General features: G+C 40.3%; 3 protein-coding genes across 4 annotated transcripts; 1 reads left to right on the top strand and 2 right to left on the bottom strand.

Moving 5' to 3' along the window:
- Positions 1 to 23: 23 nt before the first annotated feature.
- On the top strand, positions 24 to 5,275 carry LOC309692478 (serine/threonine-protein kinase pim-1-like). The gene is made up of 11 exons (XM_082511028.1): positions 24 to 506; positions 600 to 672; positions 1,158 to 2,604; positions 2,997 to 3,233; positions 3,359 to 3,484; positions 3,608 to 3,702; positions 3,841 to 3,888; positions 3,973 to 4,191; positions 4,281 to 4,461; positions 4,548 to 4,718; positions 4,808 to 5,275. The coding sequence occupies exons 3-11, from the start codon at positions 2,544 to 2,546 to the stop codon at positions 4,897 to 4,899; spliced, it is 1,230 nt and encodes a 409-aa protein (XP_082367154.1). The 5' UTR covers positions 24 to 506; positions 600 to 672; positions 1,158 to 2,543; the 3' UTR covers positions 4,900 to 5,275.
- Positions 5,276 to 6,082: 807 nt separating this feature from the next.
- def6c (DEF6 guanine nucleotide exchange factor c) lies at positions 6,083 to 17,697 on the bottom strand. The gene is made up of 12 exons (XM_082511021.1): positions 17,179 to 17,697; positions 16,390 to 16,530; positions 13,909 to 14,091; positions 13,048 to 13,278; positions 12,811 to 12,957; positions 12,627 to 12,735; positions 10,616 to 10,845; positions 9,846 to 9,953; positions 9,448 to 9,614; positions 9,127 to 9,325; positions 8,937 to 9,027; positions 6,083 to 7,163 (listed from the first exon to the last, which is right to left on the bottom strand). The coding sequence occupies exons 1-12, from the start codon at positions 17,272 to 17,274 to the stop codon at positions 6,961 to 6,963; spliced, it is 1,905 nt and encodes a 634-aa protein (XP_082367147.1). The 5' UTR covers positions 17,275 to 17,697; the 3' UTR covers positions 6,083 to 6,960.
- A 2,041-nt stretch (positions 17,698 to 19,738) lies between these two features.
- Positions 19,739 to 25,490, bottom strand: LOC309692740 (tetraspanin-7-like). 2 transcript variants are annotated; one of them, XM_082511533.1, is made up of 4 exons: positions 25,472 to 25,490; positions 25,311 to 25,369; positions 25,057 to 25,114; positions 19,739 to 21,769 (listed from the first exon to the last, which is right to left on the bottom strand). In XM_082511533.1, the coding sequence occupies exon 4, from the start codon at positions 21,427 to 21,429 to the stop codon at positions 20,338 to 20,340; it is 1,092 nt and encodes a 363-aa protein (XP_082367659.1). In that variant the 5' UTR covers positions 21,430 to 21,769; positions 25,057 to 25,114; positions 25,311 to 25,369; positions 25,472 to 25,490; the 3' UTR covers positions 19,739 to 20,337. The 2 variants fall into 2 exon arrangements, with proteins under 2 accessions (XP_082367659.1, XP_082367658.1); XM_082511532.1 differs by lacking the exons at positions 25,311 to 25,369; positions 25,472 to 25,490 and having other exon boundaries at positions 25,057 to 25,263.
- Positions 25,491 to 26,508: the final 1,018 nt, after the last annotated feature.

The following is a 26,508-nucleotide window of genomic DNA, read 5'->3' as shown; positions in this document are numbered from 1 at the left end:
CTCAGGTCAAAGTATGTCATGTCATACAAAATTTACTACAAAGTGAAAATAACTATAAGAGCTTTTAAGTATACACAGACATGCGCTTCTTAAATTTAGCTTAATTGGCTCCACAGGTAGGAAGTAAAAAAGTAAAAAAAAAAACTTCCTTGCTGTACTTAATTTTTACTCCCTACGTTTTTAAACAAATATCTGTAGTTTCCACTCCGTATATTTTCAAAACAAACTCGTTACTTTGGGTTTAACCCATTGGGGGAAGTTAATATTTCACGTCACTGCAGGCCTTCAAACAATGAGATTTGAGCCTAAACAGTGACACATGAAAGGCAGTCGCGTTTTAATCAGTAGAGGATGTCGCATAAAAAGAGATGAAAGAGCAAACCGTGTACCGTAGTTTTGATTCATTTATTTTTAGCACAACACCAGAACAACCCCACGAGCCAATAATTTGCGGTACTTCAGAAAAAAAAGGAGTGAACATAAAAGGGAGTAAAATGTTGTGTCAGGTAATTTGAAATGCAGCATTTCTATCACCTCAACAAACACTAACTGTGTCACAGTGTGTTGCTAGCTAAAGCTCCACTTGCTGTATTTCACAGGAGGAGAAAGAATGAGAGCTAACTTCACTCAGAGTATAGAAAGAAAGAGAAAGAAACCAGGCTGTATTTAAAGGTAAGGACTGCTTAGTGATATTTGATAAAATGTAATTGTATTTTAACAGGGACATAAAATTCTTGTCTTACTCCCTTCTTCTAGCTCGAAATTACTTGCCAAGTGGTAAGGACCGTTCATGGTCACACGGTGAGAACATTGGTGTTGACTATGAAGAGATACGGTCAGACAGGGGAGGGGCCAGTCAGATTTATCAACTCAACCTCCTTAAAGCATGGAGAGAGGCTGAAACCAATCTCTGGTGAGCCCGGTTAAGGAAAGAGATGAGTTGGTGCCTGAGATGCCAAATTCCAACATCCTCATTCCCGCCATTGAGATAACACTCTCACACAGGCCCAGAGAGCAGATGTTGCTGCATTGCAGATGTGTTATACCCCCTGCCCAGCCGAATGCCTCTCAAAAAGAAAATTTTGCAGAAAATCAGTGTGATCGCTTGGCTCACTGGAATTATCATCTCGATATCTCTTGTCCTTCTTTCATTTCAGACGTCTTGAAAACAAGTTTTAACAAAGTCCTGGAGAAGTGCCCAATGCTGGAGGACCTCCTGCTTTACCCCTGGCTCAGATAAACTCCTCTCTGACACAAACACACACGCATACTGAATTCACATCTTGCCATACAAATGTGATACAGTAACCAACTTTCTTTCTTTCAGAAAAAAAGAAAATTGGGAGATTCAAAATTTTCCTCACAGTAATGTTTGCATCAGTCTATCAGATGAATACCCTCCAAGTCCAATATTTATATTAGTTACAGTGATAATGCTTGGTGTCTACTTTCAGCCACTGCAGTAGAATGCAAGGAATGAATCTCATTGAAATTGTAGTTGCATTTGCTATTTAATTTAATTGTCATGGATGATACACAGACAACCCAACAGCAAACAGAGGAAAACAATGGGCTTAAATACACAGAGGGATAAATGAGGGAATAAGACACAGGATGAGAGCACAGCTGCGAGAAATCACAAACAGCAAGACCATGGGGAAGGAAAACTGAAAACACTAGTCTAAGGAGCTTAGAAAGAAAACGTCTGGACTTCTTTAAGTTGCTTGAAGACATTCAAGCAAAGTTTAAGTTCTGACGCTTTCTTTCCAAACTCCTTAGACTACGATGACCTAGATGACTGAGAACCTTCACAGACATGAAAACACTAACATAGCACACATGACTATCAAAGTAAAACAGCAAACAAGAGACTTTTACAAAGACACAGAGTTGACACAGAGACATGACTGACTGGGGAGAAATTGGGGAACATGGAAACAAGAATGAATAGATATGACACGTGGGACACAGGGGCAAGGCAAAGTAACAGAAACCTAAAGCCTAAGAATATAACACAAGAAGAAAACAATAAAGAGAACCAAAAACATACATAAGAATAATCAATGAATATAAATGAACAAACACAAAACACTGGGTCACAGACTCAGTACCATGACAGTTAAATGTACATAATAAATACTTTAAATCAGATGACAATGTAGCTGACACTGTGTTTATTAGTGTGTGGTCAACCACAAATCTTCATACTGTCATCCATAGATGAGGTCTTTATACAAATGATGAAAGATAATGAAAGAAACTGTTTAATTGATATGAAATGATTGAATTATATGAAATATTATGGCTTTGTCTGCCAGTGTTTTTCTGTAAACTACTTTGAACTACTGGCAGTCAGTGAAGTCACTGAAAGGCAAGATTCTATGTTGTGTTGCCGTAGTTTCCAGAGTTTACTTATAAAGCTCACTTACAGAATTCAGTTAGAAAAGTCAAGCATTTGAAAGGTGCACATTTGAAGAAGTATTAACTCAATATTAACTCATTACGGTTTACATTTTCGATTTTAAAAGTTCTCCGAAATTACAATGAAAAAGGAAACAAGAAAAATTACCACTCCGGCCGATAAGAAAGATTCAGGAGATCAAGGTAAGTAAAATAATAAAATAAGAACCTGGTAAAATCCAAATCCTAGAAATGTTGACACTGTGTGAATCATTTTTGAAGCAATTGAATCATATGTTTGATTGAAAATAGCTTTAATACAAGATGTCTAATCAAAGGAAGGTTACCGGTCTTTTGGTAAAATAATGTAATAAGTTTATTCTTGGACTCAACAGTAAAAACAGACCAACAAGTGTCATCAAGATCTAAGACTTAGTAAACCTAGTATCAATTCGCACTGGTCAGTTTTTTTAATCCCAAGAATAAACTTGTGATCATTTAAACAAAAGCAATTTCAAATTCTTTGCCATCAAACTGCTTCCAGTCCTGATGTCGGGGACTCTTTTTCACCACTGTGTTGTTGTCGTCGTTTATAGATTGTAAGAGCAGGACTGCTAAAAGAAAGGCCAGTCCTGAAAAGAAGACCCCAATAAAAAGGAGGAGGGTCGCTGAGCAGGCTGGTCCTTCCACCAGCTCAGATGTGGTCAAAGGAGTGAAGCGCAAGGTTGTGCAAGATGAAGAGGGCACAACAAAGAAAGCAAAGAAGGCTAAACTTCTCGACCATACGAGCGGTGACAAGGAGCAAGCATCCTCCTCGTTGGACTCTGGTAAAGGTAGGCTAATTAGTTGAATAAGGGGGTAGATTAAGTGTGGTTGCTAGGTTTAAGATATTGGTGTTTAGTGTTTGTGTCTATCATCCAGTGAGCTGATGTGCTTTTGGTGTTTTCCACATCTCCAGACTTGAACAACAAACAGGAGTGCACAAAAAATGGCAAAAGAAAGGCCACGGGAGACAACAGAGAGTCACCCAAGAAAAAAAAAAGGAATGTGGACCAGGACAAAAAATCTGTCGCAGACCAAAAACGTAAGTAGCAAGCAGCTTGGGTTTTATATTCAGGGGAAGGGCAGAAGGAACATTTAGGCTACAGAGGAGAGTAATTTGTGTCACAGCTGTAATAAAACAAGATTTGCTGTTTTGTCTGTTCAGGTGAATTCCAAGCCAGATATGTGGAGGAGCACCAGCTCGGAGAAGGAGGCTGCGGAGCAGTGTTTTCTGGCTACCGGATAGAAGATCGTTTTCCAGTAAGTGTTCAGATGATGGTAGTAAGACAGGCAGTAACGCAGATAATGGATAATATCGTAAACTGAGACGTCTGCTGTGTTTCCACCTTTCATTATGTCATACTGAGGAAATGCTCACCAATGCTCTGTGTCTTCTAGGTTGCCATCAAACACATTCCCAAAAATAAAGTCTACTGCAAAGTGGCGGTAAGCGTCCAACACTTGAATTAGTTTCACATTACTGGATTGAATGCGGCGTTCCTCATCATCCACTTTGTTGTAATATTTCAGGATGAAAATGGGAAGATGCTCTCGGTGGAAGTGGCCATTATGCTTAAACTTGCAGGTGAAGCAGAAGGGTCAGTGGGAATATCAGCACCTGTGTCCTTGCTGGAGTGGTTCGACTTTGGCAAAGAGCTGATCCTGGTGCTGGAGAGACCTGTCCCTGCTGTGGACCTGCAAAAATACAAAGCAGAAAATGGAAGAGCTTTACCAGAGGACAAGGCCAAGGTAGGTTGACTGGGAGAGCCTTAGACTGTACAGCATTCAATCAAGGCAGAAAAGCATTAACTCATTATTGTGTTTTTCATCTTTTCCAGGTCATTCTGAAGCAACTAGTTGATGCTGTAAAGGAACTTGAGGAGAAACACATCTTTCATCGGGACATCAAGGGACAAAACATTCTGATTGAGACCGGCTCAGATGTGCCTCGAGTTCGCATCATTGACTTTGGACTGAGCTGCTTTGTTAAACAGCGATCTCTGTATCGCATCTTCTATGGTAACATATTCTGCTCCTGCTTTTCACAGATGTAACAATTTGTGTCTTTTGTTTTAGAAGAAATTGCAATTGTGTCTGTTTGTTAGGCACTCCTCTTCACATCCCTCCCGAGTGGTACATTAGGAGCTGCTACAGGTGTGGACCCACCACGGTGTGGCAAATGGGAGTGGTGTTGTATGAAGCGCTTCATGCACGATACTTTAGTACCGCGAGGTTCCTCACAAAGCAACTGAGCATCAAAAAGCGTCTGTCCACAGGTAAGAAAACTTCACACTTCCAGATTCACTGATGCCTTGGATCACTAGAACTATCATCTTCATCTTTTTGATCTTTTCTTTCTTTCAAGAATGCCGGAATTTCTTGGACGCATGTTTAGCTTTAGCCCCGGAGAAGCGCCCAACACTGGAGGAGCTCCAGCTTCACCCCTGGCTAAGATAACACACACAAACACACAATTCACACCTTATCATGTAAGTGTGATACATTGTAGTAACTTCCTTTCTTTTTTCTGTTGGACAGGAATAGATAGAGTGGGTCAATCTTAAAAAATAAATAAATAAAAATTTAGCTTTTTTGGAGTTCCTGTAACCCCCCCAGCCATCCCAGGAAAGGGGATCTCTCTTTGAATGGGCTTTCCCGAGGTTTCTTCCCATCGATCTGGCCCCCTGGGGAGTTTTTCCTCGTCTTCATAGAGAGCTTGGGCTGGGTCAGGAGCTCCATCAAAACTGTCTTTATTTGATGACATTAAAGTCATCAAATAAAGATGTGTTTTACTTAAAGTAAAATTTGATCAAAATAAAACTTGTTTAATTCATCTTTGCTGAAGATTCTCCTTCATTACTATTTTGTTTTGTTTTTTTTACCCATGGTGCATTTTGACAAATAAGAAAACTGAATCAGGTTAAAGTGTGCACAAAGACAGTCACACTGCAAATGATCTGAAGACTTGCATCTGTTGCTCTAACCCCCAACTAGTTTAGACAGATTTCCTGGTTCTACCAGAGGTTTTTTCCTTCAAGAAGGGAGTTTTTCCTTCCCACTGTTGCTGAGTGTTTGCTCATAGTGGGTTGTAAAAGCATAAAAGTTAATAAGAGGCATTCATAGCAGAGTTATCACAGAGGGAACTATATAGCTTAAATGTACAATTTCTACAGGACGAATTATAACTTCATTATGTATAAAAGCTCCTGTGGATAATTACTCCTATTTGTAACTTTACACAAGAGAAAGTTTGCTGTCACACTATTTATAACAGGTTGGGTTTTGTCCTCTGAGTTGAGCCTTTGGTTGCAGTTTATTGAAGAATTTCCTCTAAAGTAGCTGTTGATAAAGATTTAAAGTCGTGTTTATATACAGAAATATGCTTTAGTTCCTGTTTTTTTACATGTCTGCCTCAGTGGATCAGTAGAAGATCTGGTACAGGAAACTAGATGATGAAAAAAGGGTACGAATACACATATATATCTATATAGATACAGATATATATACACGCACACACAGGTTGCAACGTAGTATTTTCATTTTTTCTTAGCATTTCTTTAACGTCTTGGTGCAAAAGAATACCTGCATTTGTGTGTAAAGAAATGTTACATATATACTCAAAACAGTTGGAAAAAAGAACTACAAATTTGGAAAGGAATTTATTCATGTTCTTACTCATGGATGGAGTACATGGTTTAAAAAACACTGAGGAAACAGATATGAGGCGGCTGTATCAACATAAAAACATTAATACAGTTAAAAATGAATAAAAAGTTGCACGCTTAAACTTATTTCTCTACAGTTTGTACAATTAATCCATGTAACAATAGGTTCTCTCTTAATATGGTAGTTAATTAAAATATCTTTACATAAAAATACATTTTTAAGTACTCTCCGGTGGAAGTCTGTTGTGGCTTATGTTTCTAAATGACACAACCATAAAGCAGCCCACAGAATATACAAATATGTCTTTGATAAGTGAATGTTGGCTCCCACAATGGCCTGTTAAGTTATTGCAAAAATAATTTACTGCATAATATGTCAGATTAGAACATGTGATAAGCACAAAACTGAAGGGGAAACAATAAAAACAAAAATTAAAAAACAAATACTAAATTAAGTTAAAGGATATTTCTTACTATACTATATAATTGTATAATGTTGCGTTTGATTGCAAAAGAAAACCCACCAAGAAAAAAAGAAAGAAAAAAAGAGAGAATAGAGTTTAATTTATTCAAAACACATTCTTTTCTTTTATTTAAGCTGTAGCGAGATTCAAATGGACAAAAGAGAAAGAAAAATATTACAGATTTGTTTTATTAATCATGAATAAACTTTATTATACACAACTCTAAATTTCAGTTGGTCTTAGTCAGATGTGTTTTTAATTAAATCCTGCAACACTGTGCTCGCTGCCACGCTGCCATCACTTTATATCTTAGTGTGCAATTCAAATATATACTTATTACAATATTTTTCCCCCTTAACTCTCAACTCGCGTTTTTAAAATGTCTGTGATCATATTTGTCCGTTGACTTCTGTCTGGGCCTCGAACGATTCATCAGACAGGTTGGCAGCCTCCAACTGATGCTCCAGACTTTCATCATCGCCTCTATTCTGATCAACTCTTATCTTAAACTTAGTGATGAACTCATTACTGGCCAGCGCGTCCTCCTTTTTAGGGCATGTGGGCTTTGATAACAGCCGGCTTTCCAGTCGCTCTGCAAAGAAAATTCACAAAACATTTCTTATTTGGTAAGCTTGTTAACAAATTTTAGTTCAGTTTTGCTGAAAGTTATAGCATGCATCAGGTAAGAAGCAATTGGTTTTTAAAAAGCATATACATTCCCCAAAACATTTTTATTATGTGCATTTTGGAGAATAAAAGATTGTACACAATTTCCCTTTTTAAAGTAAAAAGATTATTAAGTCTAATTCTTACTTATTCAGTAGATTAAAGTATTGAAACATCATTATTCATAAAATATGCACATTACAAAATTAAAGTTATTCAAAAATTACTCAAGTACTTACTCCAATACTCACATTATTCAAGTAAATGTAATTTTTGCCAATGTAATGTCACATAAAATCTTAATCTGAATAAGGGATTTGAACCCCACTGTCACGGCCAGGGGATCAGCAGGCCGCTGACTAGTAGTGTTCTCTCTCTTGCTCTCTCGCCAGGGCGGAACTCATGGTGGGTTCACGCCCTCGGCCCACGCCCCTCTTAAGAGGAAACACCTGGGCCTCATCAGTGCAGCCAACATTTAAGCCAGGGAGTGGCTTCTACTCATCGCTGGATCGTTGTGTGTGACTCGCGTCAGTGCAGCCCGGCTCTCAGCAAGTTCTCATTTGCTTCCCTGTGCAAAACCTCTAACGTGTGTTTCCTTCTGTACATAGATCCCCTGGACCCGACTCTGCATTCCCCGAGCGGATTCCCTTTTTGTGTGAGTGTTTGGAGAGAGAGTCAGAAGAAGAGCAAGTGTCTTTTCCCTACCTGGATTTCCCCGGAGCCTTTTCCCTGTCACCGCTTTGTATATAGCACTATCCCCTGCACTGTTTGTACTGTGCATGCGGTTATTTTTCGTTTTAAGATTTCCGTGTTTAAATCATAATAAGATTTAGTTTTAATTTTTTTTTCTTTTTTTCTTCTCGCCTGTCCCATTTGGTTCTTTAGCCGTCAGAATTGTTGTCTGAAGACCAACAAGGATACCCAATGGATTTACTTTGCCAAATGGATCATCGTGGCATTGCCGTATTGGTCCATTTGGTCGATCTTTGTTTTTATTATTTATTATATTTTATTTTCAGATGTTACAGACGGGACAGACATGAGTGAGAGATAGGAAAGGGAGAAAGAAAGAGGAAGGAAAGGAAAAACAGAAGGGGAGAGGGACAGTGAGAAAGGGGGGGAGAAAAAAAATAAAAATCTCCTGGATCACCTGTTGAGAGAAGAATAGAAAACAAGCAAAAAAAGACAAAAAAAAAAACAAAGCAACATACTAAACACAACACCATCGCATTAATCTAGCTAAGTGTAAACAGCAGTAAATACTAAATATTCAATGTTGTTGTGCAGCACGCAGGACAGATGTGCTTCGAAGTAGCAGCCAAGAAAGGTGTAATTTGGGTCTACGAGCAGTGAACACCCGTGTGCATACCTGTGTGGATCAGCGCGCTTGTATTCCAAAGGTTTCTCCATGTAACGATCTGCTAGGGAGTGTGGGGGGGCCACAGCCCCGTCCTCCAGGGTGTGAAGCAGCCTTAATTAGTTTTAATTTTACTTGTTTACTAGTTTTAATTAACTTGAGGTGAGTCAGATTCTTTCATTCAAGTCACTGAATTAATCTCTTGACATGTTTGGGGGTAGGTGCCTTTTGTAGCATTTTAATGCAATTATCTGACAGATTATATGGTCTACACTGTTATTAACTATACTAACACTCTGTTCCTGAAGTCTGTACCGCAAAGAGGCAAAGTGAATACCGCACCTGCAGGAGTAATGGGGGTCATCAGTCGGTTCAGCTGGATGTTCCAGTGCCGTACATGTTGACTGGCATTCCTCAGCCTCTCCTGGACCTCCTGGAAACAAAAATCATGCAGGCATCCTCATCAGTGTTGTTTTAGAAGAGCACTAAATAAGATGCTGCTCACAAAGCCAGTCAAAACAAACTTGCTCACCTCCAGACGCTGGTGACTTCTTTGGCGAGATGCCTGCAGATCCTGGAGCTCCTGAGAGGCAGAGTTGAGGGCTGAGGGGGTGTCCTCATCGGGACTGCCATCTGACAGCTCGTGTATGGGGCTGAGGTTTTGCATTGTACGTTGCTGCTCCTGGAGGAGCTGGAAATGTTTCCTCTTTTCATCTTCAGCCTGCAGCAACCTGAAGGAGGGGAAAAAGGGAAGAAGCAACTGAAAATGTTAATACTTCTCATGGATATCTCAGATCTCCATCACAAATAAAAAAATAAAGGGCCATAATAAGAGTTAGAAATCCATTGTTACCGCTCAAGCTCCAGTCTGGCCCTCTCCTCCTCCAGCCGAGCCTGGATCTCCATATTAAGGGCAACTTCCAGCTGCTGCTGTGTCAGCTCCAGCTCCCTGATCCTCTTCTTCTGTTGTTCAGCCTCCTTTTCCTTCACCTGCATCTCAGCCTGCATGCTGTCTTTTATCTATGCACACACACACAGCTACATAAACAGATGCACCAACAGAGCGGTATAAACTGACCTATTCCTGAATCACCTTTTCCTGGACTGTCATAACCATTTTTCCAAATCATTAAAGACTAGGTGTGAATTTTATAATGACAGTCAACATTTTGCTGCAGTTCTCAAAGATCAAAGTCAAGGAGAAAAGACTCTGTACATAATTGCTGTCAAGTGGAAAACTTTTTTTTTTACCATCTCAGCCTCTTTCAGCTGTCTTTCCAGTTCCATCTGCACCTCCCTCTGCTTCCTCCGCTCTCTCTCCTCTGCCTCCCTTCGGCGAGTTTCCAGTTCCCGAGCATGCTGTGAAACAGATGAAAGAGCCATTGTTTGGTTTGTGTTTTCACCTCTATCCAGCAGGTGACACTAGGCCATCAGCTTCGAGGTTCAACGTATTGTGCTTTCAGCGGTGCTCTTCTTGATAACTTGGTTGAAGTAAGTGGGTATTTGAGTTCATGTTGCTTTCCTTACAGCTGTAAGTAATCTGCTCATTCCGCTTTTGATCTTTGGCACCAACAAGTGATTTTTTTCCCAGAGAAGTGCTGCTCACAGGAGATTTCCTCTATTTCAGACCATTTTCTATAAACCGGTTAGATGGTTGTACAGTTTCTGAAATACTCAGACAAGCCTGTCCGACACAAACAACAATGCATGTTCAAAGTCATTTAAATCCCATTTGACCTTCAGCAGGTCATCTTATTAATGTATACATGCCTAAATGCACTGAGCTGCTGCCATGTGATAGGCTGATTAGGTATTTGACCTAATGAGCAGCTCAACAGGTGTATCTAACAAAAATGTGGCCAGTGAGTGTACATGGTACTTTTTAAATGGACAAAATGAACTGCACTGGCAGCTGCCTAGTGCCACTATGACTTAGTTAAATAATCACTACCATGGATAGTTTGGTGCATGATGTAATTAAATAAATATTACAAAAAAAGATTCTTATAGCCCTCACTTACCTTGATAATGTTTTCAATCTCTAAGTCCTGTTTGTCTTTCTCTTTTTCTGTCTTCTCTGTCTCATGGATAGTCGAGTCATCAGATTGGCTGCCCCTGCTGCTGCAGCTGCTGCGGGCGCTCCGGCTGCGTTCCCGCTGACTGTTTTCCCGCTGGATCCGTCTCTTCAGTTTGAGTTCATGGTGAAGGGAAGACTTTCCCTCACTCTGAAGACGGAGGGCAGTTTGAATGGCTGAATAGTGAAAGAATACATAAAAATAGTAATGCAATTTTGTTGCCTTGCTATAGAAAATAATATATTAAAACAATTAAAAAAACAATATATTCCTTTTATAGCTTCCCTCAGAAAAGACTTCTTGCTATGAGTTGCATCTTAGCAAACCCTCATCATCACCTTCATTATCACCTGGATCAGCTGCCACACTATCATTAATCTTTGCAGACACCACATTTGCTGCTATAAATAGAATGAACAGCCTACGAACAAAGCAAAGATACGAACTACATGTACACTTTGTTTTTACATGAGAAAGCCATGGCAGCATTCTTTCATGAAAAAAAAAAAAAAGATGCGTCTCAGTGTTACAAGGCAGAGCTGTAAAAAAAATAGTTATGTCCACTTTAACCCAAACTTTGTACTTCTTTGTCTTTTTTTGTAGAAGAGGTGTTTTGTGCCCCTCTGTCAGTGACCTCTTTTCAAATTACCAAGCTGTCTGAACCTATTATTCATGAAATGTGGCTCCTTATCTCAGTCACAATCGCAGGCAAACACAATTTGTTATTACAGGAAGCAGTAACTAACTAGTTAAATCTCATTTAGTATCAACAACCTCCATCACACCTTTTCTTGCAGCTGTTTAAGAGACTTGCATAACCTAAAATCATGATGCTACCTGCACCATGCTTAATAGTGTTGTGCAGTGTTTTTGGTCATTGCTTCTTTTTTCTCAACTCTTAAAACTCCTTCTGATAAAAGGAGAAAGTCCTTGATTTTCTCCATTCGTAGACAGCTGCATTCTATAATGCTTCTTGTGGAAGTTAATGGCACTGAGTCATGGTTGAAAGCAGTTTTTATATAGTTACCAGAGACCATTTTTGTGCTTTATCTCTGTCCAACACCACAGTAAATTTTAAATTAAACAATCAAGACGTGACTGAAGTGCAGACTTTCACCTTTAATTCAAAGGTTTTTGAAAAAATAATGCATTAACTCTTTAGGAATTACAGCCATTTTTATACACAGTCCTCCATTTTCAAATGCTCAAAAACACCAATTGGCTAAAAAGCAGTTTCAGTGAGTCCCCTTGTTATTTTATGACAAATAAAGCAGACATAATATCTGTAATTTTAAAGAGGAGACCCAAAGAGATATCAGTGCAAATGAAGGAGGCCATCATTAGGCTGAAAACCTAAAATACACCTATCAGAGTATAGGTAGAGATATCACTGTTAAAGTCTGTAATCAAGAGGTGCCTTCATGAATGGAAATACAGAGAGCTTACAACAAGGTCCAAAGCACTGGTTACGCTCAAGAACTGGAAGGTCAGGTTAAACATTACTAAGAATAAAAAAGAGCCTGCACAGTTATGAAAAATATTGTAAAGATGAAATTGAGTTTAACTTGGAAATGTAGACAACGTCCTCCGTCAAACATGGTGGAGACAAAGAACTGAGTCACTAGTGTTTATTGAAGGTGTGACTGCTTATAGAAGTGGCACGATGAATTGTGGAGATACTGACCCAAAACATTGAGGGAAAACTATTTTAGCATTATCGAGTCTGGCTGTAACTGTGACTTAGTCAACATTTTATAAGCTTCAGCTGACTTCTGAAAGTTTTCTTAATCATTGGCAAAAGAAACACAAATAATTAGCAACCAATGAAACACAGATTGTTTGACAAGTGGCCTCAATATATCTGAAAGATCCTGGAATTATTTATATACACTATGATAAGCTTCAGTACATTTCAACCACACTAAACCAATGAGCACACACATTGTAAGTTACACACCTTGAGTCCACTCCACTTTCTGTTTCTGGTCAGGCGCGCTCATCTCGTAGGTTTTACTATGGGTTTTCACACAGAACAGACAGCGCTTCCCCTCCCTGTCTGGAATAGACTGAAACAAAAAAATGTATGTAAGTCACAGCGTTGGTTGGTGAAGAGTTAAACATGCTGAGTTTTCCTCACTAACCTCTATGACACAGTTCTGATCCAGCTGGATCTCCCCTCTCTTGTCTTTTAAGTCCTCGCTGACATAGTAGGCCATGGAGGAGGGCTTCAGCACAAACCAGCGCTCAGTCCAATTCCTACGCACATGCCCCTTTTTCCACATGTAACCCTACAAAACAAGGGATCAATTGAAGAACAAAGAAAGACAAAAATGTCAAGGGAGCAGTCAAATAGGCTCCAGTGACACAGCACAACTCACTCTCTTGAGAACGCTGTGATAGATCTCCAGGAACACCTCATCTAAAGCCAGGCTGAAGGCCTCAGCGCTGGTGACGCTCAGCAGCCGGCCTGCACTCATATCCTCCAGGAAGGTCCACACGGACATTCCCTCTTCCCACACTGTAGCATCCTGCGATAGTAAGTCCTCCATGGGCTTCCCATCCCACTCCTCGCTCATCGCAGTGGAGATTTTCTTGAGGAGATACTCCACCTAGAAGCATTCAAATATTTGTATACGAAACTTTTTGCACATCGCTAAAACCAAATATTAACGGCACCGACAATGCAAATACTGACTCAACACAGATTGTATTCTGTGGTTTTGGGATATCACTCTTCATGAGGAGCTCACTGAGTGACTTCTACAGAAGCCGTTTATTTTTATCTCTGTCGACAGGAAACCAAAAGCATTATGGAGGAAGTGCAGGAAGGAAGAGCCTCATTAACTAACTTACTTGCACTTGTATTTTCCTACTGAGAAAATCTTTAAACTGTCCTAACTCTGTCATCACACACAAATTATATTTCTTTTTGGGTATTTGGGTATAGCAGTGTCTAAAAACTACAAGCGTTGCTGGTGTTTGTTCCTCTAACTCTCTTAAATTGTTTCTTTTAAATCAAAAGTGAATTGTTTAACTTTTTGTACAATGTGCGTCCATTTTTCCATTTATAGCATACAAATGACTTAAAATATAATCACTGTGGATTTGAGCCTTTTCAAGAAAGCCCTAATGAATCAGGCCTCAAGCAGTTGCCTAAAATAAAATCCTCTCCAACTTTAAGTGTTTCTACAAATTCTCAGTGAACACATTTCACTCTCCTTATTCTTCATAACTATTACCTCCTCTGGTATCATCACCAGTGGGTATCGGTCCTCTGACAGAAGGTTGAATAAACAGAAGAGCTTGAAGCAGTCCCTTTCCGATAGCAGTGTCCCCTGTGGCACCCTTCTGAAGTTCTTCTTCATGGTCATTGTCCAGCACAGGTCATCAAATTTCTCCTTATCAAACATCCCCTTTTTGACCTGGAAATGCAAAACTGGAAAACTAAAATTGCACTTTTTAAAACAGTTTTACATAAGATTATTTGTTTCCTGAGGGGTGTGTTATGAAGGAAGTTCAACACTGCCTGGCTTTCTTATCATGACACTGGTTATCATCTTTCTCGATTAACTCACGCTTTCTGCTTCAATCTCTGTGCACACTTATATAAAATGGGACTCGACTGAGCACTGCGTGCTGCAGTCAGAAGAAACGGGTTACAAAGATCTCTAAAGTTTATATAAATATAAGAGTAAAACACAACACTGCTGCTGCAAATAAGACTGACTGCTTCAGAAGATCATTAAGTTACAATAACTCAGCTACAACTCTTAACAGTGTAAAAAAAGGACTTCAGCAGCATTGGCATCAAGCATAAAAATATCACCAGCTGAGTACATGGAAAATCCTGTGACAATGTGACACACATTTCCACTGCTATGTTGCTAGTGAGGTGCACTCATTTTGTTAGATACACCTGTTTGGCTTCTCATTAACACAAATATTTAATTAGCCAGTCACATGGCAGCAGATCAATGCATTTAGGCGTGTAGATATTATTAAGTAAAGACGACCTACTGAAGTGCAAACTGAGCATCAGAATGGGGAAGAAAGATGATTTTAGTGACTTTAAATGGCATGATTGTTGGTGCCAGATAGTCTATGTCAAAAAACTGCTGATCTGCTGGGATTTCCCCACACAGCATTCTCTGGGGTTTACAGAGAATGGTCAGAAAAAGAGAAAACATTGAGTGGTAAAAAATCCCTTGACTGCTTCAACAGTGATTGAAATAACTACTCATTACAACAAAGGTATGGAGAAGAGCATCTCTGATGTACAAAACAGTCAAACATTGAAATAGATGGGCTACAGCAGCAGAAGGCCACACTTCTATCAGCTAAAACAGGAAACTGAGGCTGTAATTCACACAGGCTCACCGAAACAGGACAAAATATAATTGGGAAAATGTTTTCTGGTCTGAGGAGTTTTGATCTCTGCTGTGACAAGTATTTTTTGTTGATGTAATAGTGGTGGGAATACTTTTTTGACACACTTTTACCCCTGAGTACCAACTAAGAATCACTGAAAGATTGCAGCCTACCTGAGAGTCACTGTAAAAAGAACCCAGCTGCGCTATAAAAATTGAAAAAGTCCCAGTGATTTTCTGCCAGTACATTTTCTGTTTTTTGAGAGAGGTTTTCATAAAGTGTAAATAGTCAAATTCAACGTGTGCTTAAAAAAAATTACAGTTTTTTTTGTTTGTTTGTTTGTTTTTGCTGACCATATCCACCCCTTTATGACCACAGTGTACACTTCCTCTGATGGATGCTTCCATGCTCCATGTCACGAAGCTCAAATAATCTCAAACTGGTTTCTGTAACATGATAAAGAGTTCACTTGAATTAAATGGCCTCCACAGCCACCAGATTTCCATCCAATAAAGTACCTTTGTGATGTAGTGGAATGGGAGATGTGCACCAACTGTGTGATGCTATCATGTCACCATAATCTCTGGGGAATGTTTCCAGCATCTTGTTGAATCTGTGCCGAAGGTTTAAGGCAGCTCTGAAGCACAGTGTGACTATTAGGCTAGCTAACACGTATTTCTTCAGCAGAGAATGTTGGGCTTTCAAAACTGAAACTCTGAACATAAACTGCCCGACCACGTTACGGTCTCAGCATAATGTCAAAAGAGAGTCGACCTTTGTGTCGCTGGAATGTCTGACTTTAAGATCACGATAGCCTGCTAACTAATCTCGCTTTGTAATCTTCATTTCTGGTTGTAAGCAATGTAACAATAGTTACAAACAAAGAAAAACCTGACAAAACAAAACCCAGGGGGTTTGACTGAACTGTTAATAAAGTACTAGCTGGAAGTATTCAGGCACAGCTAGGTTAAATTAAAGGGAAAATGTAAAATAGATATAAGGGCTATATTTTCCTCATCTCAATAAGTCCAAAACCAACAACTAGTCGGTTCTGAATTTCTTTTTAAGTTAGCCGGGTACTGTAGGTTTTTGCAAGTGTTACTCGAAACTGAGTAAATACTGCATGAAATGGGAATGTCATTCAACTGCAGATCGGCACACAGTACTGCACGACCAGCTGGCACGCAATGTAAACATAAACTTAAGTTAATGATCGTGGTAATGAAGGAGCATGAGATCGAGGGTAAAGGTACTGCTCAGTGATGTGTTCGTAAGAGTTTTGAACAACATGAATACAAGTATAACTGCAGCTGAAGGAAAACCCTTTGCATAGATTGTATTTTTTACATTACCTTATCCAGTATGTATTTGCTGAGGTAGGGCATGTAGCCATGATTAGACACTGGTCCATCATCATCATCCTGGAAATGCTGCTCCAGAGCAACGGGATCATGTGGGATGTTCAACACTGTGTACAAGTTGTGGGACAGCACCTGGAGAATTCAAACAGACATACAGCATAAGTGGATGGATAAAACTAAGCACAACTCCCGCACACTCCCTTGTTTCTTCACATATCAGCAAACAAACGCTCACAAGCACAGGCAGCTAGTCACCAGTGAGTAAGCATGTCAGGGCAGCTTTCTGCTATTTCCCTGGATTCTTCTAACCAAGAGGGGGGGGGTCAGTTAGGCATGTAGGGAGTGGAGGGAAAGCAAGTTAACAGGCAAAATAAAACCTACCGAGGGGAAAAGAAGGCAAAACATAATATTCGTCTTTTATTTAGAAACCCTGACAATTTTGTGTGGTATCAAGGCCATGATAAGGTTGGACTTTCACCTCCACTCTGAACAGGCTAAACGTCTGTTAATGTCTGAAAAGATCTGGATTTGAGTGCGAGCTTTTAATCTGTCTGCGTGTCTCATGTTCCTCTGATTACAACACGAATTCACGCACAGTATGCCACCACACGTACACACCACTACGTTTGAGTTCTGACTTTAGACAGAGTCGAAGTGATGACCAAAGTAAAACTGCAAGAATATAAAGCGTTTGTGTTTGTCTCTGTGCTCTCTCCAGCGGACGCCCCTCGGTCTCAGTTTCCTGATCTTAAAAACGTCTCGCACTAAAATTCTCCTTACCTTTAACTGCGACTTGGAAACTTTCCCGCACTTCTCCACGTCCAGCGACGTGAAAGCGTACCAGATGGACTTCAGGAGTTCGGATTTTAGGTCCATTTTTTGGAGACCGCCGGGGACGCGCAAAACTACATTTCCGAAGCGGTGCGCAGCGGCTTTTTACGCAGCCACGGGTGAGCGCCCGTGTGGTGAGAACAGCCAAGCAAAATGTGGAGCAGAGCACTCACTGCGGTGCAAACGACAAAGGCCCAAAGTATCAGATGTGGTGCAGACTTAAAGAGGCGGAGAGCCGAAACAAAACCTGGAGCACCACACGGTCCTCCTCCCTTCTCATAATTCAACAAAACGATTTAAAATAGTGGGGAAAAAAGCAGACATGGATAGATCTCGACAGTGTGAAAACATTTACGTGATGATTTCACACTACATGTATTCACAGAACTGTATCTAAGGTATTTCTCCTGATAGGGTGGGCTCCAGAATTCCTCAACGCACTGCCAAAAACCAAAACCAAAGAGGAGGAATCCTGTTATCAGATTCAGGAGACTTGCTAAAGGACACACCCACCTTGGTAAAGAGCCCAAGGCCACATTTGTTTGAGTAGGTTAAAAATCTTAAAGGTTTGGGGGTGCCACAATATGTAGCCTGTGGCAAGGCTGAAGCACTTGAGCTTAATATTAGTAGTAGCAGTAAATGTTTTATTATTTAGCTCAGTGACTACAGATTATTTTTCCACTTTTCATGTTGTGTTTATGTGCATAACTTGCACACATTGCAGACATTTATTTTTGTACCTGATGAGCCTTTGATTTCATGCAATGGCGTTAAAAAATCGTGTATGCTGGGTTCAGACCTTTGATTCAATTCAAATGGACTAGAAATAGAGCATAAAAAGTTTGGCGTTTGTCTGAATTCAGGTGTCTAAATCTCTCTCAGAGCTCCTCTTTGGTTTGATTAAACTGGAGGTGGAGGCATGGCCTAACCTCGGGCAAAATAGGATACAACAAGCACAGCCTAATCAGACAGAAACCTTATTAGAGCACAATGTAGGCTAATCAATAGCATAATTAGGTCATGAAAATGGTTGTCATTGTTCAGAGGTCATAGCCTAAAGTCTCTCTACATCTAACAGTCATAGATGTTGGTTTTAAGGTAAATGTGGGGGTAAAGTATGAAAGACTTGATCACAATTTCTATTTCCATAATTTATTATTTTGTGCTCCATTGACCAATCAATGCTGGCTCAGGGTGCTCTGTTTCATCACCCTCAGCTGTGCATATGCTGCATATGCTGCACTCTGTTATCTCCCTTCAAGGGCAGATCTAATCACCATCGTCTCAGGTGCACAGCAGAAATGAGATGTCACTCAGTTAGCAATAATTCAGATTTACGTGGCCAGAGGTCCCAGCCATGATCTACTTCTCAATGCAATGAGAATTTCCTGCTCTGGCACACCTCCAGCATGACCTTCCCAACGAAATAAAGACATAGAGCTGCTTCTATAGCTCTTTAAAATGCATGCAAAAGGTTCCCACATTAAAGATGAAGGCTATAAATCAACATTAAAGAGAAAGAAAAACACATTAGAACCCCAAAGAGCTTCACAACATGTTTATTATGCATCAATTCTTCATTACCAGAATTTATACATTTAACATAATCGAGGGTAGAAGACTGTGGCAATCAACATTATATCACATATTTAGGCAAGTGTTTTCTTTGTTTATTGTTTACATAAATAGTTTACAGTGTAGGTCATGCTTGCTTGCAGAGCTGGTAATCATATACCAGTTATGCATTATTAAATAGGGAACGTTTATCATATATTACATTAATAAGAACAATAAAAAGGAAGAAATTTGGAGATGCACCATAATGAGAAGGCTGAAAGGGTTTCATATAATTTCAGTGCATAGTAATACTAAAACATGTACAATAAAACACATTCACATTCATCTTATTGAAATACTTTCTTTATAAGGTTGCATATGTCTCACAAGTATAATGCTAAGCTAAAAATCTAAGAAGAAGAGCAAGACAAATGTTTATATAACCCAACTTTTTGCTGTTGCTTGTTGTTTCATGCCAGTAGTGCGTGTTTCTAGTCATACCTTTCAATGATGTGCTTTGGAACAACACAGTGACATCTGGAAGAAACTGATCGAAAGCAGTCATAATTGAATAAACTCTCTAACCAAAGCTCTCGACACAGTGGAAATTAGTACGCACTACTGGGTGTAAAAACAACACAAAATACCAGACAGTAATATTAATCTCTTTTTAAAGCACCAAAACCAGCACAGAGTGATCTCTGAGATGGGAAAACTAAATGAAGTAGATACAAACATCTGTGAGCACAGCCAGACTAAACGATCAAAGTGGAAAACAGCTGGTGAACATTCCTGTGCATTTAGGACTGAGGTGTGCCAGAGGTGAAAAGGTCCAAGGATCAAGTATGTAACACAGAGAGGTATATTATTTCATGCCATCATTTAAATATTTCTTAATTAATTCATACAGCAAAAAGGAGAAAATGTCTCACTGTACTGCCACCGGGTGAGATCTGAAGTCTGTTACGCAAACCCAGTTGTTCCTACGCTGTTGCATGTAGCACAAAAAACATTACATGAGAAGACAACCTCCATTATTCATGCTGAGGCCAGTGAGTGTAATACAGCTGCAAAGGCAAAAGTGACGCACAAAAGTAGTAACTTGACTGAAACCGCTGAAGGATAATATAAGAACATCATTAAAGTTGCAATATGCATTTTTTCCTGTAATACTTCATTTTAAAGTAAATATTAACTACACAATGATCAGTTTGGTAATCTATAGAGTGCTCAGCCCCAAGGTATTAAATTTTTCAGGAAAATGCCCGATTTTGCAATGCAAAGAGGAAAAAGAGCATATTGACTTCCCTGGCATCTATCTGTAGCTTCCCTCATCTAGCTGTAAAGAAGGACAGTGAAGGAATTTAAGCAATGTGCTGGATTTCTGAACACAAGTTTGGACCTTTGACTGTTTTGTCAAAGAATCACGTGTCATATGTTTGAGTAACTTTTAGTGTTATATAAGTCCTACAAATTCCTGGGGGTTTTCAAACTTCCCAACTCTATTAAACCCAAATGGCCAATCCACCAGCTAGCCTTATTAATTAAGTATTAATGTGCTACTACACGTCCATGCTGTCTCGGTGCCAGTTTATTGGCTAACAGACAAGCCAGGGCAATGCCTCCAATCTGTGTGAAGGCTAACCCCAGCACAGTAGCAGCAATATGGAAGACATTGTCATTGACCAAGCTGAAGACTTTGCGGAAGCAGCCATGCGGATGGATCCCCGCGGCAGCCACACCGTCACCGTCATCTGCCAGAAGAGGCCGATTCTTGCAACCCTTTCGCCTCACGCAGCAGCTGTCGGGCAAGGACACCGAGGTGCCGTTCTCAATGGGCAGGAAGTTCATATGCTGGATAGCCCAGTCAGACACAAGCCAGTCGCGCCAACCGTCAGCTCCACAACACTTCAGAGCCCTCTGAAGGCTGTCTAGAGCATCAGCACGGCCTTCATCCTCTGTGTAGCCCGCCACTGCTCGCTGTAAACCGCTGCGAAATCCACCGGCAATTTCTTCACGGTAGAAGAGGCCCGAGAGTCCTGCTGCCAAACCGGCTACAAGTGCAGCAAGCTGAAAGAAGCCGTAAGCCCTTAGCACGCAAGGCAGGTTTGCAGCCACCCCCAGGCAACCCAGGAAGCCCCATGCTGTGATGGCCGCACCTGTGGACAGAAGGATGAGCGGGGCATTGGGGTAGCGGTTGGCGGAGAGCATCATGTAGTCTGCCAGGGAAATTTGAGCCCACACGCCCAGTGTGAAGATAGCCAGTCCAGCTGCCCAGAAGAGGCAGCTGAAGGCTAGGAGACCCAGACGCAAGAGGTGCATGACTCCCACGGAATGGCAGCAGGGTGGGCCAGCACCCACAGGTGGAGGAGCAGGGGGCGCCAGGGAGGCTTCTGAGCACACGGACAAGGAGAGACGCTGCTGTTGCTGCTGCTGCAGGCTGAGCTGCTCCTCTTGACCTTGGTATGGAGGCAGCAGGTAGCAAGGGATGGCAGAGGGTCGACGAGGAAGAGGAGGCGGAGTCAGCAAGTCAAGACTCCGTGAAGACAGTCGTCGCACAGCTAGCTGCTCATGCTCCCAGTCCAAAGCTTGTCTGCTGGGACTCGGCCGAGCCGACAGCGAGTCGTAAGGCAGTGCACTCATAATCCTGGCTTTATCTACTCACTTCTCTCTCCGTTACACTCTCCCTCTCGCCTCCTTTTTCTCCTATCAGTGCCTTCACCCTCGTCCTCCTGCAACACACACAGCTGTTCTCCCAAAGCTTTATGACTGTTTATTAATCCGCCACCAGCAAAACCATTGCCAACTGGACTGTAAATCACACTGATGGGTGCGCGTTGAGTCGTTATCTGCATCCGCAGCTGCCTTGTTTCCACCTTATTTATCTGTTTATTCTGAAGGATTTTTCCACCTGCTTGGTCACCAGTCCTCCAAAGTCCTCCGCTGACAGTCACATCCCGACATCTGCCTGCTCGCCGCTGCCCTGATCAAGAGAAGAGGTGATTGCAGGGGGAAATGACCGAGAATCAACCAATGCACACCCTCTCTCGGTGTGGAGGAGCCATCCCTTTGACTTTTACAGTTTTCCATTTGTAGAATAAATGATTCCAGGATAAGTGCAGTAAAAGGTTATTTTTAAAAGCTTAAAAGACCCTTAGATACTACATATTGTTTTTAAAAATACAAACAAGTCTATTCTGCTTCATCAGGACTGCACTGGTATTATTATTGTAGCACAAAAACACTGATACTTATGTATTTTAATGATGTTCAGTAGAAAAAACAAACGAAAATATAAAGTGAGTAAAAGGCAAGTTAAAAATAGAAACCCACTACCTCACCCACTATTATTCTGCTTCAGTTAGTCTCCCATTAATATGACAGGGACATTTTTATTCTGGTGACTCCTGCTTGGCATGCCCTCTCCACCAATCACCTACCTGCCTAGTCAGAGCTAATGAAAACATCTCGGTTAATTAACCACATTCAACTTCCTCTTTTTATAAGGATAACCATAATACTGACATGATGACAGAGAGGGAATACCCAGAAAAAGTGGCAGGAGAAGACTGATCTCATTTTGTGGCAGTTTGGGATCTAAGCCAGTTTTGCTTTTTCTTCTTTTGTTTTTTTTTAATTTTTACACATCATTTCAAACTTCCCTGTTGAGGGTGCTTTTACATAATACAGGATTATTTTTTTAAATCAAAATTTCTGGAAGAGCCTTGGCCTTTTTAGTAATGAGCCTCTGAATTGTCCTAGAAATCTTTGCAGACATAATGTTTCCCTAATGCTGATTTTTTTTTTTTTTTTTTTTTAATTCTTTAAATCTTAGAGAAATTGTTTTGGTGTTTGAAATACTTTTACCAAAGTATAAAAAATTACAAAAGCTGTGGACTACATCCAAAAAGAAAAAAAAAAGATTTGAATATCGTTGAATGTCGTTCTACTTTTATGAAATTTTAGTGGGACTGGGATAAAGTGAGACTGACTGGTGACTTCAAACATTTTGTAATTTATAGGATGTTAAAAATGGCCAAAAATCTACACACCACTTACTTCTTATAAAATATTAATCTTTTCATGTTTTCGACCATCACGCCAAGTGGCCATCTGCACGCAGAGAGAAACATAACACAGCCAATCTCAGATCTCCTGGGATCTGTGGTGAGCGCAGGAATGTGACACATGTTTTGCCACGGCTGCCGAGGCGAGCTGTGTGGTGTTGGAGGAAAGGAGGACCCAAAATGCAGGTGATGACTCATGATTCGAGTGATGTTTATTTACAGGGTGGTGTAGTGGCAAATAGGCAGTGAGGGATGACAGGGAACTAAAGAAACCTAAACTGGAAAAACGAAATAACAAACCTGAGAACATAAGAAACGGGGAGCGAGGCAAAGAGCCGCAGACAAGGGACAGGACAACGTGGAACACAGACGAACCGGCAACAGGCAGGAGAACACACAGGGCTTAAATACACACAGCAGTAATCAGGGGATGAGAGACAGGAGGGCAACACACCTGGAAGAAGTCAGAGCTGACGGGACAGGGGAAACGTAAACTGAACACACTCACACGAGACAGGGACTTTCAGAATAAAACAGGAAACTGAGACACAGAGAACCAGACATGACACTGAACTAACTAAACAGACAGATTCACAAACAGACAGTGTGCCACCATAGACCAGGGGTGTGCAATCTCAGTCCACAAGGGCCGGTGTCCCTGCAGGTTTTAGATCTCACCTTGGGTCAACACACCTGAATCACATGATTAGTTCGTTACCAGGCCTCTGGGGAACTTCAGGACATGTTGAGGAGCTAATTTAGCCATTTAAATCAGCTGTGTTGGTTCGAGGACACATCTAAAACCTGCAGGGACACCGGCCCTCGTGGACTGAGATTGCCCACCCCTGCCATAGACAGACAGAACACAGAAGTGGGACCAGGGTAAGCACAGAACAGTAACCTAACAACTGGCAAATCATAACAGAATACATACTCAGGATAAACAAAAGCATAAAGAAACACAAAACACTGAGTCGGCAGACTCAGGACCATGACATGTTTACGCTTTTACAGATACCTTTGTTTGGGAATTATCCACAGACCAAATTAAAGAGGGGCTAGGCCACACTGATTAAAAAACAAAACAAAACAAGTATTAGTGTTCATTTTCAAGTCAAAACTTGAAATTCTATTTTAAGAATAAAGTGGAAATAATGAAATTAGAAAGAAAGTCTTGTCACGGTCTGGGTGCGCAAATCATGTGGAGTAAGGATGAGGACCCAAAATTTGAGTCCCAAATGCAGATAAAGAGGCTGAAACTGAATCTTAACAAAAGGTAAGCTGAGACTAGAGTAACTAACTTCAACTGGGTGAAATTAAACACTAAGGGTGTGGTACATAAAGAACATAGAAAAACCTAAAACCTGGAACATAGAAGGAGCCAGACAGGCAAAAAATGCACTAAAGGACAAAGGAAAACTGACACTATATAACAAATTTCCCACATGTGGGACTAATAAAAGTTATCTTATCTTATATTCACATCAGGGTGATATAGGGAAGTGGAAACACAGGGGAACAAAGCTGGAATTAATAGACATAACGAGATGAGGGAAGCAAAATTGAACACACTGAACACAGGGCAAGAGACTAGCACGATAAAACAGAAAACACACTGAGAAGAAGACACGCTTGACACTGGGGCAGATATGAGAACAAAACAGACGAGAGAAAAGTAGGACCAAACGAGATAAAACATGAAGACATGAGTGTCTAAACATGAAGAGCGGAACACAGGGGAGGTATGGCAACAGAAACCTGAAGATTAGAAAATGTACATTGCTAACATTAGCTAAGCTGGCTAATCAAGTTGTTTCACAAATTCATCTACATGAGGCATTTTGTAGAGCGTATAGCAACCATGGCAGTTGTTTGACTTAGAACATCAGGTTAAATCTCCACATTTGGACTTTTTTCTCAAAAACTTTCAACCGTATTCTCAAAATGAACACTAAGATTTTTTTTCTTAATTTGGCTCTAATGCTCAGCTGCAGATGTCACTCATTGCTTTTACATATTTCGACTCTTTAGTGTTAGCATTTTAGCTATCACTTTGTTGTGTTTTTGAACCATGAAGTGACCATATTAGGATGAAAGAGTGGAGTGCTATAATACGCGCTAATGCTAGCAATCTTTAACTTTAGCGGTACAAAGCACAGATACACAGACAGCATCTGCTAAGTAGTGCTAGAATTTCACTCACCACTAGTGAAGCTTTTTGGATGGTCTGGACCACAAAGTAAGCATCATATATGCCATTACTAAAGGACGACAACACCACATACAAGTAAGAAAGTTCCAGGTCAGTCACTTAGAGTGTTATATAAACAATTTCTAAATTTACTTTATTTAGAATCACTTGATCAAAGTTAATTATGATCATTTTTTGACCTTATAATGTGAATCTGCTTAATCAATGGTCATGGCAATTTGCATATTAATGATAAAGGAACTGACCTCACAGACCATTGTTCATTGAGTAGACTAGGTTCAGTTGTTGTGCAAATGTCCTGTTTCTAAGATTGGGGAAACCTGCAGTCAGCTGAGACTGAAGAAGATTCTCCCACTGAAAACGCTACATCCAGATGTATAGAACGAACCTTTTGGGATTTACTTACCTGGATGATTGAGCATGCATCAAGACGCGGCTCTGCTTACCAATTCTTCTGTTTTTTTTGGTGGGAAAAGAGAGAGAGAAAAAAAGAAGAAAAGAATCAAGAACAAAAAACAGTATAATTAAAAATAAATAAATAAATAAATTAGGTACAACAACATCTCAACAGAGATAAATGGTACTAATATAGCAATATATTATAATGTAATAATATACAGTTCTCCTTTTGAACATGCTTTTTCGAACATCAACAGTTTTCAAGATATCATTGTCAAATTTTATGTGACGGTAGATACAACACTGATTTAATTTTGGGAAAATTGGTCAAAGGTCAAGGTCAAAATCAATAAAAACTTTATATTACCCACACAGAACAAACAGCACACAGCTAGAGGGAGAACACAACAAAGAGCGAGGGAAGTCTGAGACAATATATACACCGAGGGTAATGAGGAAACAGGAAGTTATAAAGCTTACACTAATTACAGACTAAAGAGACAGGGAAAGCAAAATGGAACACGGTGCACATAGGCCTATCAAAATATAACAGGAAGACACTAATACTGAGACCAGCACTAACATATGGAAACTTGACACAAAGACAGAAGTTAAAACAGAAAGAGACGAGACTAAAAAAAATAGAAGAGGAATACCAAAAGGGAATTAACCAATCAATCAACTAAGCAATCAGAAAACTAACGGCACAGAAAACAGGATTCATCATAAGCCCAGGAAAATAAATATAACACTATAACCAGAAGACATAATAATACACAATATAGAGACCACAACATCAAAAATACTAAACCAGAAACCCCCAAATATTCAAGAAGCTCAAAAACAGGGACCAAGGAAATTTCATTATCCACTGTTGCATTGATATGACAGCATATATTTTTCTTGGTGCACAGGAGGGCAAATCAGATTTATGGGAGAGATCAGGCTTTTGCCACACTTAATTTGTGGCAACCCACCCATGACACCCACAAGAACAAAGAGGCTACATGTATGGAGGCGGTTCACAGTCTGAGATTGTGTTCT

Source organism: Aulonocara stuartgranti (assembly GCF_965226115.1).
Source record: "Aulonocara stuartgranti genome assembly, chromosome: 17".
NCBI classification, from domain to species: Eukaryota; Metazoa; Chordata; class Actinopteri; order Cichliformes; family Cichlidae; genus Aulonocara; species Aulonocara stuartgranti.
Note: the sequence above shows the minus strand (reverse complement) of the source record. Positions and strands in the feature narration are given on the sequence as shown.